General features: G+C 42.9%; 1 protein-coding gene across 2 annotated transcripts in view; it reads left to right on the top strand.

The window, feature by feature from the left end:
• The window catches only part of MED13L (mediator complex subunit 13L), a 163,838-nt gene that overhangs the window by 117,100 nt on the left and 27,955 nt on the right, over positions 1–18,783 (top strand). For both annotated transcript variants that reach the window (XM_083589649.1, XM_083589650.1), the window contains exons 11-17: positions 5,601–5,823; positions 7,086–7,191; positions 7,745–7,869; positions 8,592–8,691; positions 12,264–12,484; positions 13,349–13,554; positions 16,642–17,588. In XM_083589649.1, coding sequence (XP_083445775.1) covers positions 5,601–5,823; positions 7,086–7,191; positions 7,745–7,869; positions 8,592–8,691; positions 12,264–12,484; positions 13,349–13,554; positions 16,642–17,588 — 1,928 coding nt within the window. The remainder of the gene's footprint in view (positions 1–5,600; positions 5,824–7,085; positions 7,192–7,744; positions 7,870–8,591; positions 8,692–12,263; positions 12,485–13,348; positions 13,555–16,641; positions 17,589–18,783) is intronic.

An 18,783-nucleotide genomic window follows, 5' to 3' on the forward strand; every position in this document is an offset into this window, starting at 1 on the left:
GAGAGGAAATGCCTTCTGCTCATAATTTTAGAAGAAACTTGATAGGCACTTTTTAAAGTTCATTGACAGGCTTTTATATGGCACCACTCCTGTTGTGGAATTGCAGTATGTGCTGGTCGAGCTGTATAATTTTTATGTAGAAGTAAAATACCACAAGAGCGCTCCCATGTTTGCGTTAGACCAAATGTTTACACATGGATTACTACTTTTAAAGTGTGCCATATTCATATATATATTTGTGAAACAGTTGAAATCATTAGCCTTAGGTGGTGGGGGAAGGCTGAGTGGAGGTTTGTTTCTCCCCCACTCCCCTGCAAGGTTTTGGGAGGGTGCGTTCAATAATGGGAAGAGCAGTTTTCAAGCAGACATAGTTGCTTTTATTGTGGATAACTTGTGAGATTTGTATATTATTGTCTTGCTATCGGTTTCCGTGCCTTTGTGTATAGAGTCACAGCATACCTCCCACTGTGATTGCTGCTTCAGTGACTGGGTTCAAAAGTTGTCCAGTGTAGTAATTCCGTTGCAAATAAGAACATTTTTGTTGAATGTTCAAGGAGGACCACATTGTTGACCCCTGTAAGAACTGTGAGACCTTTACCTCTTTGGTGATGTATTATGACTGCCTGGAAACAAATCTGGGACAGTACCAATGGATATTGAAAGTCAGAAGGTCTGGTACCAGTGTTTTGTAGCTAAAGGTGAAACTAGGCAGGGACTTGGGTGGTGCTGTGGTCTAAACCACTGAGCTTCTTGGGCCTCGCAAGGTTGGCAGTTCAAATCCAGACAACGGGTTGAGCTCCTGTTGCTTTATTCAAGGTCCTGCCAACCTAGCAGTTCAAAAGCATACCAGCGCAAGTACATAAATAGGTACTGCTTGGCGGGAAGGTAAACGGTGTGCTGTGGCACTCATCACGATGTTCTGTGTGCCAAAAATGGTTTAGTCATGCTGGTCACATAACCCGGAAAAGCTGTCTGCAGACAAACGCTTGCTCTCTTGGCCTGAAAAGCAAGATGAGCACCTCACCCCATGGTCAGTTTCGACTGGACTTAACCATCCAGGGGTGCTTTACCTTTAGATGTTACAGGAGATTTTTGTCTGCTCCTGAATATAGCAAAAGCAAGTGAGAAGAGTTCTCAGGAGTGCCACTAACAATTTATTAAAAGCCCAACATGTTTCCCCCCAAAGAATCTCAGGAACCATAATTTGCTAAGGATACTGAGTGTTGTTAGGAGACCCTGATGCCCCTTGCAGAGCTACAAACCCTCCATTGAACTGTGTTCTTTAAACCTGGAGAAGATGGGAAAGGGTTCTCTTGAGTACCACACTGATGCAGCCCTGTAGATGTTAGGCCAAATGAAATAGCTGTAAACCTGGGATTAAAGATGATTATGTGGATTCTGAAGAAAATTGCTTTACATTCGTATCCCTAAGGATAAGAAGTGATTATATGAGGAAGCAACAAATGCTTCAATAGCAAATCTAGAAAGCAAGCAATGTGAATTCTTGTGTCATTTTTTTGGTTGGGTAGATTTTCATAGGCTCTGGAGTAGTGACCACTTGATCTAAGGGGCGAAGTGAGGACCAATGGAGGTAGGGTGCATTCATTGTTGAAAGAGACAGTAATTGTAAAACAAGTCATCTAATTCCACAGCAGAATGGTCCAAGACAGAGCAGTTCACAGCAGTCATAGCTGCTAGTAGAAAGTTAATTCAACAGAGGTGATGAACTCTGAAGGAGAATATGGGGTATCTGTGTGAATTCTGAAGTCTCCAAGGAGGTGGGAGTGCCATAAGTGGAAGATGGTGAGCTGAGTGTCAAGGTGATAAAGAACTTGGCAGGGGCCTACAATAGAGAGTGGTGTGATTAGTTTTTTTGTCTTGAATATTTCACTGTAATCTTCAGTATGAGAAGCTGCTGTGGACTTACTGGATTCCTTTCTGAGTGAATCAACACTATTGCTAGGCTCTGTTACATTGTGAGTTCTTTCAGAATCTTTTTGGGACTCTGCATATGGTGAGCTGCTCTGGAAAGCAGTAATCTGGTATCCTAATACTTTTTGCTAGGTGGCAGGCAAAGACTTTATAATCAGGCCTTTGGCCTTTAACTCTCTGTGATCCTTTAGAAGTGGGTGGGATGTTCCTCTTGGTTTTAATGTATCTATGTGGGGTTTTTTGTTCATCTGTTTTGTTGTTGTTTTGGGTTGCCCTGGGCAAGATAAAGCTAATAACAACAACAATAATTTGATTACTTCAGTTAACCATGGTCTCTGGTTCCAAATGATTCCCTGTCTGGACATGTAGCCACCTAGAAGCCAATTTTGTTGTTTGCTCCATGTTTTACCCTATTGGAACACAAACATACCCCCCTCCATCCACCCCCCAGAAGAGCAGTTTATTGCAGAAACTCCTTAAGGAATATCATAGCAAGTGAAGGTAACATATTTAAAAAGGGCTTTACTATTGAGAATTAGATTTTACTTCTAATAATCATAGAATCATAGAGTTGGAAGAGACCACAAGGGCCATCGAGTCCAAACCCCTGCCAAGCAGGAAACACCATCAGAGCACTCCTGACATATGGTTGTCAAGCCTCTGCTTAAAGACCTCCAAAGAAGGAGACTCCACCACACTCCTTGGCAGCAAATTCCACTGTCGAACAGCTCTTACTGTCAGGAAGTTCTTCCTAATGTTTAGGTGGAATCTTCTTTCTTGTAGTTTGGATCCATTGCTCCGTGTCCGCTTCTCTGGAGCAGCAGAAAACAACCTTTCTCCCTCCTCTATGTGACATCCTTTTATATATTTGAACATGGCTATCATAGCACCCCTTAACCTCCTCTTCTCCAGGCTAAACATGCCCAGCTCCCTTAGCCGTTCCTCATAAGGCATCGTTTCCAGGCCTTTGACCATTTTGGTTGCCCTCCTCTGGACACGTTCCAGTTTGTCAGTGTCCTTCTTGAACTGTGGTGCCCAGTTAATAAATGCTATTAAATACTAGAAATGATGAATGTCCCTGCATGTCCGTGAGAAGATTGGATAGTTTTAAACTTTTTAGATGTGGGCAACTGGTTTCCTTTGTCTTGCTGTTCTGGTGCTAAAGGCAGCCTCAGATCATGGAAATACGTGTGCACCCTGTTGTGAGCAATCTAGAATTATGGAAAGAAAATGCCAGCTGTTTCCTGAGGTTACATAGAACTTTCAGTCCTCATCAAAGCCTAAATCTGTGCTAATGTGATATTTAACTTTGTTTTACCTAGAGATTGTTTATTTAGAAAAAAGATTGCAAATGGCTCAATCAAAAAACAATCCCCTAAGTGGTGAACATAAAACAATATAGAAATTAATCAATAGGACACAGATAAAATCAACAAATGTTAAAAACAAGCATGCATAACTAAACTATGTATCTGGATATTCCTGCCTGCCACAGTCAAGTTTTTAGCAGGCATCTAAAGCAGTATAACAGGGGTGTTTACCTAATATTAATAGGCGGGGAGTTCCAAAGCAAATGAGGAAAGTACACTACATGGCACTTTTAAAACTGGAAGTTCTGCAGATCAAAGCGGTTGGGTAGGCATGTCCAGAGCAAGGCAATCCCTCAAGTAAGCTGGTCCCAAGCTGTTAAAACTTTTATATACTATTAAGTAATACCTAGAACTTGGCCTGGTAACAGATTGGCAGCCAGTGCAGATTTTTTAGCAGAAGTGTAGTATGCTGGTAGGATTCTTACTCCTGTCTGCAATCGTGCTGCAGCATTCTGCCCTAACTGCAGTTTCAGAACGAAGTGCAAGCCCTCAAGAGTATATTGCTATAATCTAGTCTTGAAGTGGTCAAGCTATCCTGGTCCAGAAATGACCACAGCTGTTATAAGAGTCGAACAGAAATACTCAAATTTGCTTTCACAGACATCAGTGTTGCAGAGAGTGCTATACTTGTACTGCAAGAGAGTGTGGCAGTTACACTTCTTAAAAGTCGTTAAAGAGCTTTTTAGCTTGTTTTTGTAATACCTATACCAAATGCTATCCGGTCTTTAGCTTGCCTTTTACAAAATTCTCCACTCTAGAAAGGATTGGCAAAGATCTGAGCTGATTGATTTCACTTTCCCAGAAATTTGGAATTTAGAATTGATTCTGCAGCAGTACCTTCTATTTGTGTTTGGAGACCTCCAGAATGCTACATCAGAACGCCCATTTTACATCAGAGGGCATATAAAGTGAGGCTTTGGGCATTTCCTCATTAACTTTCCCCCCTCTTCCCCTTATGTGCCTGCAAAACTCGAGCACAACAAGTGGCCAGTGATCTCTAGGTGTACGTAGAACAGATGAAGAATGCAGTAGGTACCAGATCCATTCCAGAAATACTGTGCTTAAATCGGAGCCTAGGGTTTTGCAGGCTGAATTCTGTTTGGAAATGAACCTTACCCTATCATTATGGCCAGTGTGGAAGGACAGCCCTATGGTCATGTCTCAGACTCCTTGAGCCTTTTACAGTTGTTATATGTTCTTGTTACTTTGGCTGCGACAGAGCTAATTGAACTTTTGGCTGGGCGTATGGGAGATAGGGGTGAATGAAACTTGCATGCACTTTGAACATCTCCAAAAATATTTTTGAATTTTTCACACGTGTATCTCAGTGATGGCTAAATCAATGTCCTAAAGTGAGCTCTTCACGTGAGACCAGGCTTGAAGGACTTGGAGGACAGAAAAGCGCTCTCAGGCCATATGTTCCATATGACAAGGGTGGACAGCCTGCAGCCCTAAGGTCGCATGTGGCACTCATCTTAATTTCAGAAGCCCCCTGAGATAGATCAGTTCAGACTTGTGTCAAGAGCAAGCTCTTTCTACCCCACCAACCCACACTAGGCAGGAATGAGGAGGAGAGAAAAGCGGTGGCCCTGGCCACTGCTGGCTTTGGCCCCACCTACCACTGGCATGCCCTCCTGCCCTCCCCCCGATTGACTCCCAGAACATGGAGCCCTTGATGGGGGAAAAATGTTGTCCACCACAGCACATAAAAATGAGATGCTCTTGATCCTGCACAACTGTGCCAGAAGTATACTTCTCCCCCCACATATCTGGGAGAGAAATGTAAGAGCTATATTTCCAATACAACAATCTTGCAGAGGAAAAGGAAGAACAGGAAACTTGTGCATCCTGTTCCTGCACAGCAAGATAATGTCTAAAGCAAATACCAAAAATAGGGGTTCGAACATTTCTTTCTTTGTTTTATTGCAACACATATTTCCATTTTCAAAGACATCTGAAAGGTAGCTAACAACCATTAAAATTGGGTGTAAAGAGGAGGATTATTGCCATATTTTCTCCAGTATCCACTTCTGCAGATGCTCTAAGTATACCATAATGTTTCTGGTTATGGGGGAGATTTTGATTCAGTGATGTGTCTGTAAGATTCTGTTCTTTCTGTGGCTAGGCCAGAACGCAAGCTTACAAGTCAGCCAGTAGATTCGTAATGCTCTGCTAGAGAAGCATTTTGTTTCAGCTATATTGAACCAGAAGAGGAATTATATTAGCTGTGTTTGTGTAAGAAAAATCTATAAATCTGCAGAACAGACTTTACTGTTTTTCTGTTTCCTTTTCTCTTAGGCTCTTAGCACAACCTAATAAAAGATTTAAAATCTTGGAAGAAACCCCCTCAGTGCCAGCAATGAATTATCTTGACCCCTTACCTCTAATACAGCAGCCTGGTGAATGTTTGGGAGATGTCAGCGATCCTTACACATTTCAGGATGGCGATATCAAATACAGCTTCACTGGCACTAAGAAGTGCAAGCTTGGAGCTGATAGAGAATCTCTGAAGAAGAATAAGGTATGCTGTCAACCTAGTAGCACAATATTTTTTGAGTGCAGTGATTCTTGCTTGGAAATTTTTGTCTGTTGTACTACAACTCAGACCTTTGAAGTCTTAAATTCTATGTCTTGTGGTGAAAAATTTCTTTGTAGATTTAGACATAATAATTTTAATTGATTAAGGTTGCAATCCTGCATATACTTACCAAAGTGAAAGCTCTGTTGAATGGCTGCATGCTGCCAGATGGCTTACCACTCACTCAGTGTAATAGTGCTTGCTTCAACGCAAACATACACACAGTTGAGCTGTAAGTGATTATGTTTGCCTATGAGTAAATACAATAGTTCTGAATATTTTCGCCATTTTAAAATGCCACATGTCTATGCCATAGAGACACAGGAAGCTGCCTTATACCAGGTTAGAGCATTAATCCAACCTAGCTTAGTGTTGTGAACACTGATTGCTCTCCAGGATTTCAAACAGGAGTCTTCTGGGACAAGCTGGGGATTGAACAATAGGACTTTCTGCATGCAAAGCATGTAGCCTACCACTGAGCTAAGGCCCTTCGTGAGACATTCCCTTCTGCCCAAGGTCCAAACTTCACATAATACAAACTATGTAGCTGTACCTTTAAGTCAAAGATTGTTGGTAATTGGTTTTTGTTTGTTTTTTAAAAAGCCTGCATGCTGAAGGAGAGTGTTCCAGATTGGGACCCTAGCATGGAGGATAAGGGAGGCTTTAATGAACCAGGTCTTCTGCACCTGGAGTTTGCACTGCTGGAAAGAATTCCATTCATTTCAGTAGGACACTTCTTGGCAATGCCATTGGCAGATGCAGGACCCCCATTCCAGGTTGATTGGAAAAGCTGATTGTGAAATAAAGATCCTTAAGAATCCTCATTAAAATAGTTGGGATACACATTACCTGAATATGGAAGCTTGCTAGCATACATAAAATTATCATTTTTTAATTATCTTGCAGCTCAGGAAAGCCATGGTGATTTTACATTTTGCATTAATACAAATCTTTCTCTGCTATTTTGGTTTTTGACTGAGCCTACTGCTTTTGAAACATTACTTTGGGGTGGGCATTATATTTGCTGTTTGGAGCCACATCCCACGTGACAGGTTGTTATTGCATAGTTACCGAAATAACTATTTGCAACACCATTGAAAGTGGTGGGTGTGAGGTTGTAAGAGCTCAGAACTACTCACCTGGATTTATTTTACTTTTCTAACTCTTTTAAGGAAATTTTGGTTGATTAAATTCTCTGTTTGCAGTCAGAAGATGGAACAGCAACTAAAGAGATTTCTGCGGCAGGCCATTCCACCACCATTCCAGATGGGAAAGATGCAATGTCCATTTTCAGTTCTGCTCCTAAAACAGGTTTGTGAAAATGTGTCGGGCCCTTCTTGTGAAAGATGCCACTGGACATCTTAATAAGAATCATAAGGCAGTAATACTTTAGTGATGAACTGTGACACAAACAGTTAGTAGAAAACGGGATAGTAGTACAGTGGTACCTTGGTTCTCTAACGGCTTGGCTACTGAACAAATCAGCTCCCGAATGCCGCAAACCCAGAAGTAAGTGTTCCGTTTGAGAATGTTTTTGGAAGCTGAATGTCCGGCGCGGCTTCCGCTTGAGTGCAGGAAGCTCCTGCAGCCAATTGGAAGCTGCGCCTTGGTTTTTGAACAGTTTCGGGAGTTGAACACTCCTGGAACGGATTAAGTTAGAGAACCAAGGTACAACTGTAATGTTGTTCAGCATCTGAAAATATGTCCACATACAGCTAGGACTCCAACTGATTATTTTAAAAGATAAACTTTGGAATACAGCAATTGTGTTTTTGGAGAGTGTGATTTAATGCCTTTCTGGCTGACTTCTAAAATTCTTGATGTTCCCCCCCCCCCTTCCCCCTCCTCTCCATCCTCCCTGCAGACACACGGCAAGATAACGCCGCAGGCCGAGCTGGTTCTAGTAGCCTCACACAAGTAACAGATTTGGCCCCTTCACTACATGATTTAGACAACCTCTTCGATAACTCAGATGAAGATGATCCTGGAGTAAGTGTGTGATGTGTTAAGATATGCTATATGCTCTTGGTGTCACTCTGCCCTTGGAGTAATATATTATCTCAGGGAATTTTGGGACTTGATTTCTCCTCCATCTGATTTCATGAAATTGCAGAGTTGGAAGGGATTCCAAGGTTCATCTAGTTCACAGCAAAAGATTCCCTGACAGATTGGCTTACAACCTGTGTTTGAAAGCCTCCAGTTTTCCCCATAGTGTGAACTACGTGGTAAATGGAATGTCATGCCACAGCCACTCCTCTTGCCCCAAAGGAAGATTTCAGCATGAGAGCAAAGTCTGTGTCTAATGCAGCAGATACACCAAATTCTTATTCTCTATGTTTTTTTTCCTGTTTCCATTCACTTTGCCCATGGTACCAGAAACTTTGCTTTGTGCTGATGTGGGTTAAGCTGTGTTCTGCTGCCAGTTTCATGGAAAACACCAGCACAAAAAAAAAAATTCATTTGTAAAAAGCACACAGACATAAGGTGTCTTTTTAAACCATTAAAACAAAAAATTAAAAACGAGTGAATGATGCAAAATTAGGTTTCTCCGCCCCCCAAATGATTTTTTTTTCATTTAAAAGGTGTTCTTCATTGCTTTATTTAAAATGGAATAAAAAGAAAAGGCTGTGAAGTTGTGTTATGGCCAGTTTGGTTTTAAAGAGGTATTATTTGCTTTTAATGAGGTCTTTTCAAAAAAATCCTAAATCTAGGCTGTCTCACCTGCCCTTCGGTCATCAAAAATACCTGCAGTGGGGACAGAAGAGCGCCCTCTGGGCAAGGACGGCAGAACAGCAGTACCTTACCCTCCAAGTAAGTGTTAAGTGTGTCTCCAGGATTTCACCTAATATTAAAAGTACAAGCCAATCATCTCAAAAACCCACATCCATGTTTTGAAAAAATTGCTATGTAAATGGGTATTAATTTTCTTAGCTTGTCTTTAGCTATCTGGGGTGATTCCACTGGTATTCCAATCTTATTAGAGACCCAGGAGGGGGACCACTTTGCCTCAGTTGGAATTGCTCTTGTGTTCCATGGTATTGGCTGCCTCTTACTTACGGGACCGCCTCTCCCGGTATGCCCCACGGAGAGCCTCAAGGTCTATAAATAACAACACCCTAGTGGTCCCAGGCCCTAAGGAAGTTAGATTGGCCTCAACCAGAGCCAGGGCCTTTTCAACTCTGGCTCCGGCCTGGTGGAACGCTCTGCCTCATGCGACCAGGGCCCTGCAGGATCTGATTTCTTTCCGCAGGGCCTGTAAGACAGAGTTGTTCCGCCTGGCCTTTGGCTTGGAACCAATTTGATTCCCTCCCTCCCTCTCTTTCTTTTTTCTTTTCCTTCTCCTCCTGCGATGAGGCTACATTTTAATATTTTAATGTTCCATTATTTTAATGTTGTATTTTATTTTTGTTTTTAAGTTGTAATCATTCATCTTGTTTTTATTATTGCTTGTAAGCCGCTCTGAGCCCGGCCTTGGCTGGGGAGGGCGGGGTATAAATAAATTATTATTATTATTATTATTATTATTATTATTATTATTATTATTATTTATTTTCCGAAATCTCTGTCCTGCTTATTTTTCCAAAGTTGTGACGCAGAGTGGCTAACAATATGGTAATAAGGTCAGAACAGCCCAAGCGTCATTCATTAAAAAAGAAGAAGCCCATCCCAGCATACACTCAGATTAATGAGTTAACAGTGTTCAACCTGTTCAACAAATTCCAGCACCATGAAAGTGATGTGGAGCTGAGCCAGCAGAAATTGAATTGAGCTCAGAAACTAAATGGCAGCCTCTGCAAATCCAATAGAACCAGCATGATAAAATCAAATCACCTGGCTCCCATAAACAGCTTGACTGCCTCTTGACAAGAGCTGTGTCTGTTCAGTACCGGTGTCCCACACGCCATTGTTCGTTTGCTAGCTGGTGGATTGAAGCATAGTGTTCCTACCCAAGTTGTGATTGTACAAGTCACAGGGAAATGCAATTATATTAATTTATGCTGTCTTCATTTAAAGGCTACCACTTTAAAAAAAGTGGATAAGGAATTTGCTGCCTGCAATAGAAGCCCACGGTTTCTAATTGAAACTGCATTATATATCTCCATTCAATTTATACCGAGGGAGAAATGAAGCTTGCCAATGTTCAAACTGCTGTCTCCTAGCATGACTTTAAATATTTAGGTGAAGTCAGAAGAATCTGGGTTGCGCTGGGCTTTTTGTATCCAGCATATATTAATATAGATTGTGGATTCCCAATGCCCTGCTCCTTTTCTATCATGCCAGGAACTGCAGGGAGTTGTATTGTCCTTTGAGATCTGCAGATGTTTCCCCACTGCAACCCTCGCATACGTGATATGCTTTAGAAATGTTTTATGTATATTTGAAAATAGAATTGTGTGTGTGTGTGATACTAACAGATGTCATTGTGAATTACAATATCCTCCTGCTTCCGAGAGAGGGAGAGAGAGATACCACGGCCACTCTAAGCTGAACTCTCATTCCGCCGCAAATCATTCTTGAACATTATCTCATTAACTCTAGCTGGTAATGAGAACAAATTGAGGGGAAAAACCATGGTGTCACGAGGATGAGTCAGAGAGTTTTATGGACCCATAAAAGCAGTGCTGATTTACTCAAATGCAGAAGTATGAAGTACACAGAGATTGGGTTTTGACAGTTTTAGTAGATCTATAGCTGCTTAAAATATGCAAGGCTTTCTCAAGCATGACACACATGAAAATGAATAATGATACCCAGTCAGTTCTGTGGGTTTATTTAATTAAATATTTTCTTCTTCTTCTTTTAATGACACTGCATTGCAGAAAGTTGCCCCCACCTTCTTTTTTAATTTTAAAAAAAGGGAATTCCAAAAAGAATGGCACAGTGTGGAGCAGGTTGGGAAGGGTTAAGTAGATAGGACTTGCCCCATTCAATGTTCATTTCTCTCTCTCTCTCTCTCTGTGCAGCAGCTTCTGTAAAAGATTTCAGAAAGAGCAGAAGTAAGTGTACATGCACGAGAGAGAGAAAGAGATGGAGAGGGTTGTCAGACGATTAGACAGCAGAACCTGCTTCCCCTTCCACACTGATTTTGATGGGCTAGAAGCTTGGTCTCTCTCTGAAGGATTTCCCTTTTGGATGCAAGACCAGTGCTTTCCTAAGCTCCATTTTGTTGCCAATTAGAAGAATAGCAGGGTGACATCAGCATGCTGTGTGTGCCTTACAATCTCCACAGGGATGTCCCAACGGCAAATCTGCTGGAGAGCACTGATCAGAGTTGCTGATGGATACTTAGCATGTTATACAAACTGCCTGTCAAAGAGAGGCTCATGGACCACACTGTAGCATCAGTGGCTGTTCCCTCTGGTCTGGACGTGACTGATAAGCTCAGCTTTGTGCATGCATGTCTCAGCTGAGTTTAGGAAATGCACACAGCTGCTGTTCACACTATGTTGCAGTTCCTTTGGTTGCTTTCTCCTTTTGTTATATTGCTAGCAAGCTAGTCTCTCACTACTCAGGGATGGATAGGATCTCTACTGTAGTCTGGTTCTAGACTTGGAGACTTGCATTCCTTAATGTTTGCCCAACCTGTGACTTCCCTTTCCTTTACCAGTTCTACCTTGATATGTCCTTGAGAAGAACAAAGCAAGCTGCGTCATTGTTAAGCATGAATAATTTCTAGCCTCTTCTTCATATTAATAATTATTTCTTAATCAACAAAAAGCTATATATATATATATATATATATATATATATATATATATATCATAAAACATAAAATGTCACAATCCTGTTTCACAATCGATATAAAAGAATGAGATAAAGAAATAGAGTAGAGGAAGTTAGATACCCCAGATCTGCTCCTGCAGTTTGTTTTACCTTGAGATGAATTGCTGATTTATAAACTTCTTGAGATTATAAAGATATGGGCCAATGGTGGAGCAAACCATTCCAGACCTGGTTGAGGGCTGTGCATATGCGTGTCCACCCCCCCCCCCCGGCATGTGTCACTTGAAAACTATACAATTGAGGTGGGGCAGGGAAAGGTTTGATTCAAAGTACTGTTTTTGTTTTTAAATTTGGCTTTGCTGGCTAAGCTGTAAAGATAGCAGGTTCATAGTACAACTTCTGTTCATTGCCAGTTTTCCTCAGAGGAGCGTTTTAATTGCCAACCTCCATTCCCATAGTAGTGATAGCCTTCTCTCATAATCTAAATGTTGGAAGATTCAGGACAGATGAAACAAAGAGTTCAGGTTAAATGATTGAATCCACTACCATTAAGAGTTCAGAGAGGCTAATTCTGAAACTGACAGCAAGTCTGCTTTGAGCATCATGGAAGGCTTGCTTAAAAAAAAAAAGTATATATAATGTGTTAACACCTTGTCTAGCCGTGGCAGATCTGCAGAGGATGTTTCCAACACCACCTTCCTTGGAGCAACACCCTGCTTTCTCCCCTGTGATGAGCTATAAAGACGGCATCAACTCGGAGACCGTGACTACACTGGGAATGATGGAAAGCCCTGTGGTCAACATGGTTACAACCCAGCTCACAGAGTTTAAAATGGAAGTGGAAGATGGATTAGGCAGCCCTAAACCAGAAGAAATCAAGGTATCAAGCTAAAGCAGGTGGTGGTGTAAAACTGAAACATGGGCAGAGAGATATGGGCAGGAAAGTTGTTGATTAGCTCTGCCTTAAAATGAATATGAATAACCATGGAAATGAATTGGGGGTTTGCAGGTACTGCAGCCAATGAAAGAAGGACAGACATTCTTTGTCCAGACATCCCAGTGCAGCAAAGTTTGAGTATTAAGTACAGTGGCATAAAGTACAGTGGCTGAGCTCAGGGAATAACTGTAGCTCAGTGGTAGAAGATGCATTTGTACACAGAAGATTCTAACTTAAATCTCTGGCATCTCTCATTAAAAGAATCAGGTAAAAGCCTGAAACTCTGGAGAGCTGCTGCCATTTGGGGTAGATAATACTTTGCCAGGTGCTGATGTTGCCACTTGTACTAAGCAAGTAGTGGGCACCCATTTCCCAGTTGCAGAGCTGGTAGCATGATACTCTGGTGCATTTTTCTTCATTTAGAATGTAGCTTGAATAAATCCCGCGATTCCTGTTTTCAAAGAATTTAGAGCTGCTTGCCAAGGTTGAAGATTAAAAAGGGGAAAGAGATGTAGTTCAGTGGAAGAGCATCTGCCTTGCCTGTAGATGGTCACAGGTTCAATCTCCAGTGGCATCTGCAGGTAGGAGGTAGGCTGGGAGAGAACCCTACCTGAAACCATGAAGAGCTGCTGCCTGTCAGTGTAGACAGTACTGAGCTACATGGACCCAATGGTCTGACTCAGTATCTGGCACCTTTCCAGGTTCCTAAAGACTACTAATCATAATTTTAGGCAAGAAAAGTTGCCTGAATAATATTCGTATGTTTCTTTTATGTGTCCCAACCCATGCAATTCCTTGGTTTTGTAGGATTTCTCCTTTGTGCACAAATCTTCCACCTTTCAGCCCTTTGTGGGCTCCTCCATGTTTGCTCCTCTGAAGATGCTTCCCAGCCAGTGCCTGCTACCTCTGAAGATCCCAGAGACCTGTGTCTATCGGCCTTCCTGGGCCATTCCTCCAAAAATCGAACAACTTCCTTTACCGCCTACAGCTGCTTTCATCAGAGATGGATACAAGTAAGTACAGCAGTGGAAATGAGAAAACGGGTTTGTGTGTTTTTGCATAGTCATGCAGGTTATTCACTGACTTCCTTGTTAATCCACCGTGTATGATTTTTACTTAGCCTTTGGGATTAACTTGGAACGTAATGAGGTGGAGAGGAGGCTATTTAGAAGTACCATTAATTCTGCCAAGAATGATCTGGGCATGATTTTTATCAATCAAATATTTAAAAAACTGCCATGATGGGTGTAGCCATGGAGATCAATCCCCATATCTGTCAGTCACAAAAGAGAGACAGGTGACAGAAGTGACTGCTTTCTCACTTCTTTTGAAAAATCCTTCATGCATGCACATCCAACATCCCAAATTACTTCACTGGGAATTATACAGCCTTGTTGGCTTCCCTCTTCAGGCTTCTGTTTCTTAGAGCAGCATGCACTGCTTACCTCTGTGCAGAACACCAAACTCCAGTGGTGCTTAGTTCCCAGCACAGCCACGGAACTAAGGCTGATCTCTCCTGCTTTCTGCCCTCCCTGTCTTCTTTCTCCCCTTTAATTTGTGGCTCTTGAGCCACACTCGGTTTCTGGTTCCCTTTAAGTTGCTTGTGTGTATAACAGACCTTTACTCATGCAGAGACCTAGGATGGGAGAAAGTCATGGCTGTGTTCCTCTTGCCTGGAAGCATCCTTGAGAGAGCTACTCTCAGGGCTCCCTGAGAGGCAGGCTAACCTTCTGACCCTGCAACAATGGTTAGGGTGATGGCTGCCCTTCCCACTGCTAATATACAATCAAATGAGGGGGAACGTTAGTCGTTATTTTCACATCATATCAAGCTTAGGGTTAGCCAGCTCTTAACACTGGCATAAAGTGCCCATTGCACCTCTTAGCTCATAGATCAAGGATGGAGAACATTGGGCCTGGGGGCCAAATCTGGCCTTTAGGACCTTCTCCAGCCACACACACTACTTCTCAGGCCTTCTGTGCTCCCTCCTTGCATGTTTTTGCCTGGCTAGAACGTGTCACTCAATTCTGATGATGCTTCTGATGTGGCCGACCAGAGGATGGACAGGGCTGTGTGATGTTGTATACAAAGTAGCCTATTGCACAGTGGTAAAATTTAGATTTATTGCTCTTCCCACCTTTGCTTCTGACCTTGCCCATCGCTGGCATGAAGGTTGCCTAGAAGGGAATGCAGTTGCAAAGGTTCCTTGCGCCCATCATAGAAAGAGGAGGTTGACCTTAATGCCAGTCAAGTTTTTTCTCCCATTACTTACTTCCTTGTCCAGCTTGCTCGCTCTTCCTGGTCCAAACACAACCAGCCCATTTGCTGTGCTCTGATCCTCTCCTCTCTGAAGTTAGTGTCAGTATATCAACTAAGAATTAATTGGAACCCTGTTTAGCAGTCTCAATGAAATGCAAAGCCCAGCTGCTGATCTCGAAACACAGCAAGCATGGAAACCATAAAATGTATGAAACCCCTTAAAAATGGAACATGCAATGTAAGGCTCTCCCATTCGCAGTCAATTTTTAGAGGGGAAGCAGCTAGTATCTTTATATCAGTCCTTTATATCAATTGCTTTCCTCAAAGGTTCTTCGGTGTTCTCTGAGGAATTGCAAAAAAAGGAAAAGAAAGGGGAAATGTGAAGCTCTTGCCACCACCTAGGCAGCAATTTAATTTCTTTTTCCCCCTGTAATGGTAACTACTTCCCAAGGCCTGAGCTGATTATTAATTGCAGGTATTTATTGGGATAAAAATCTTTTATTTCCAGTGTAATCCAATTAAAGCAATGACTGTTACTGCGGGCTTCTGCGAAAGAGGTGATTGCTAATCAAGATTTCTTGGTCACCTTTTGTTGCTTCTCAGAGGCACTCGCTGCGCTTCAGCTTCTTTCTAAACCTGTAGGCTGTTCCCCTCCCCTTCATTTCATTTTCCCTGACTGGCACTCCAGTCCATTAGAGATAACAGGGAAATTATTCTGGAGAATCAAGTTTCACTGCATTTCCTTCTCAAATTGCTGGCAGAATGGGAGTTCAAAATGAATATTTAAACTTTCACATTAGCTGAAGAGGGAAAGTAGAAGCATTTAAATCTGCAGGTTTCTACTCCTTCATCAGGGGAGCAATTGCCATAAGGAGCACGTTTTAAGAAAAGTGTTTTTATTAGCAATGGTAAGTAGGAACAACTGTGGAGATCTGCATCCATGTTGCCCTTACTGTGCAATTCCATGGCAGGAGTTGTGCATGTGTCATCTAAAAGTAGCTTCTCGGTGAAATGGAAGGCCGTTTCCTGATGATAGAAATTTGAGAAATTAATTGTGCAGTTTTGAATAATGTGAATACAAGTGTTGGCCTCTTCCAGTTGTGGCACAAGCAGACAGCAAACTCCAAAGGCTAGTTTGCAAGCAGAGATCTGAATTTCAACAGCTTACGAAATTTACCCAGGATTAGGTGAAGTAGGTATAAATCAGTTAAAATATAAGATCCATATTCAGAAGCAAGCACTTTAAGTGCTGTTATTCCTATACATGTTTAGCATTTCCTTTGTGCACATGTGGCTGTCTTATTTATTCAGCATTCTGTTTTCCTTCCAAGCTGTTGCACTGCTAATAGTGACCTGGCTCTAGCCACTTGGTAGATTAATTTTTTAATTTTTAATTTGTAAAGCTTGGTGTATTTTTTTTTGTTTAGTCTCTTTCCTGTGCCGTATCAGAAAGCTCCTTAACCTGGTTGTTGACAAGATCTCTTGTGGCATGCTATAGATGAGGCTTTAATAAGACAGATCCCTGTACAGTGGTACCTCGGGTTAAGAACTTAATTCGTTCTGGAGATCCGTTCTTAACCTGAAACTGTTCTTAACCTGAGGTACCACTTTAGCTAATGGGGCCTCCCGCTGCTGCCACACCGCCACAGCGCTATTTCTGTTCTCATCCTGAAGCAAAGTTCTTAACCCAAGGTACTATTTCTGGGTTAGCGGAGTCTGTAACCTGAAGCGTCTGTAACCCGAGGTACCACTGTATCCACTTCCCATTTAGATGAAAGTTGTGTGAAAAAAACATAAACGCAGCCATATAACTCTTCCTGTTTCCCCTTATCTGCTCATAGCAACGTCCCCAGTGTTGGGAGCCTGGCCGATCAAGACTACATTCAGATGAACACTCCCCAGATGAGCACTCCAGTGACGCTAAACAGCGCTGCCCCAGCCAGCAACAGTGGGGCGGGAGTCTTGCCTTCCCCGGCCACTCCTCGTTTTTCTGTCCCTACGCCACGCACACCCAGGACCCCAAGGACTCCTAGAGGCGGGGGCACTGCCAGCGGGCAAGGATCCGTCAAGTACGACAGCACGGACCAAGGCTCGCCAGCCTCAACGCCTTCCACAACCCGGCCTCTCAATTCCGTGGAGCCGGCCACAGTGCAACCAATCCTGGAAGCCCACAGCCTGTACGTCACACTCATCCTTTCGGACTCCGTGCTGAACATCTTCAAAGACAGCAACTTTGACAGCTGCTGCATCTGCGCATGCAACATGAATATCAAAGGTGCCGACGTTGGGCTGTATATCCCGGATTCATCGAACGAGGACCAGTATCGGTGCACTTGTGGATTCAGTGCAATTATGAACCGCAAGCTAGGGTACAACTCTGGGCTGTTCATCGAGGATGAACTGGATATTTTTGGCAGGACTTCAGACATTGGCCAGGTGGCAGAGAGGAGATTGATGATGTGTCAGACCACCTTGATTCCTCAGCTGGGAGAGGGGTCCAAAAGAGCACAGGAGCCCCCAGTAAGCCTCCTCCTCCTCCTCCAGAATCAGCACACCCAGCCTTTCACCTCCCTGAGCTGCTTGGACTACATGTCCGCCACTAGCAGGCAGCCGCTCTCTTACACAAACTGGAGTTACGACAGAGTTCAGGCAGAGAGCAACGACTCCTGGATCGAGTGCTTCAACGCTCTGGAGCAAGGCAGGCAGTATGTGGATAACCCCACCGGTGGGAAAGTGGATGAAGCTCTAGTCAGAAGTGCGACTGTTCACTCTTGGCCTCACAGCAATGGTGAGATTTTGCTTCTCTTTCGGTGTTTTGGAAAACACTTCTGGGTTTAATGGGTCTATGGTTAATTATTTTATTTTTATTGTTGTTGTCAACTTCATTTCAATATAAGGGTGGTTCACAGGGTTGGTTTCTCAAACTTCTGAGTTCACCAACTCATAGAATTGTACAGTTGGAAGCAGAGCCAGCATGGGGCATTTTGCTGCTAGCGGCAAAGCAGAAATGCCGCCCCCCATTGCTGCCACCTCTGCTGCATGCCCACCCACCATGTGCTCACTGTCTTGCACTTGCCAACTGCTGCCTAGTAGCAGCAGTGGTCACTCGGGTGAGTGTGCAGTGGCAGGTGTGCATTGGGCACCCAGTGGAGGAGGCGGTGGCAGTGGGTGTTGCGTTCCTCTGAGGCTGGATCTGCTGCCCCTCCCGGCTGTCTGGAGCCTGGTGCCCTGAGGCAGCTGTCCCACCTTGCCTCATGGGCAGACTGGTCCTGATTCAAAGGGACCCAAAGGGGCATGTAGTCCAATCTCCCACAATGCAGGAATCACAGCACATCACTCCTTGTTGTGCTTTTAATTTGCCTTCAACCCAAACCCCAAATTCTTGGGAGTGCAAACTAAATAAAGTCAAGAAATATCAATATACAATCAACACTTATAAATCATCAGTCGCCATTACGAGGAATCTTAAAATGTAAAATTGTTATATTATCAGATCATCTAATTAAATACAGAGATTCCTCACTGGCAATGGAGGTGAACATGCCCATGATCTTGTAAATTTACTTTTTGACCCCCTTTCAACCCCTTTATTCATTCCCTTGCCCACCCTGCACAGTCCTATTTGTTGGCCAGACAAAATTTAATAATGCAGAAAGAGAGGTGGTAGCTCAGAGGTAAAATGCATGTTTTGCATATGGAAGGTCCCAGGTTCAATCTTTGGCATCTCCAGTTTAAAAGATCACATAACGGAAAAACGACAGAGGCCCTTTGTTGCCTCAGACCATAGAGAGTGGCTGCCAGTCAGAGTAGACATTACTGAGTGAGATGGAACAAATATACTGACCTGGCATGAGAAGCTTCTGAAGTTTCCTGGGTTTGTTCATTAGCCCTTTACTGCTGTTCATTTCAAATTCTGATATGATACAGTATTATTCTGCACAAGCAGGGCACTGAAACAAAACGTTGCAGTGTGGAGTGCTTCT

The sequence above is a fragment of the Podarcis filfolensis genome, assembly GCF_964270895.1.
Source record: "Podarcis filfolensis genome assembly, chromosome: 16".
Taxonomy (NCBI): Eukaryota; Metazoa; Chordata; class Lepidosauria; order Squamata; family Lacertidae; genus Podarcis; species Podarcis filfolensis.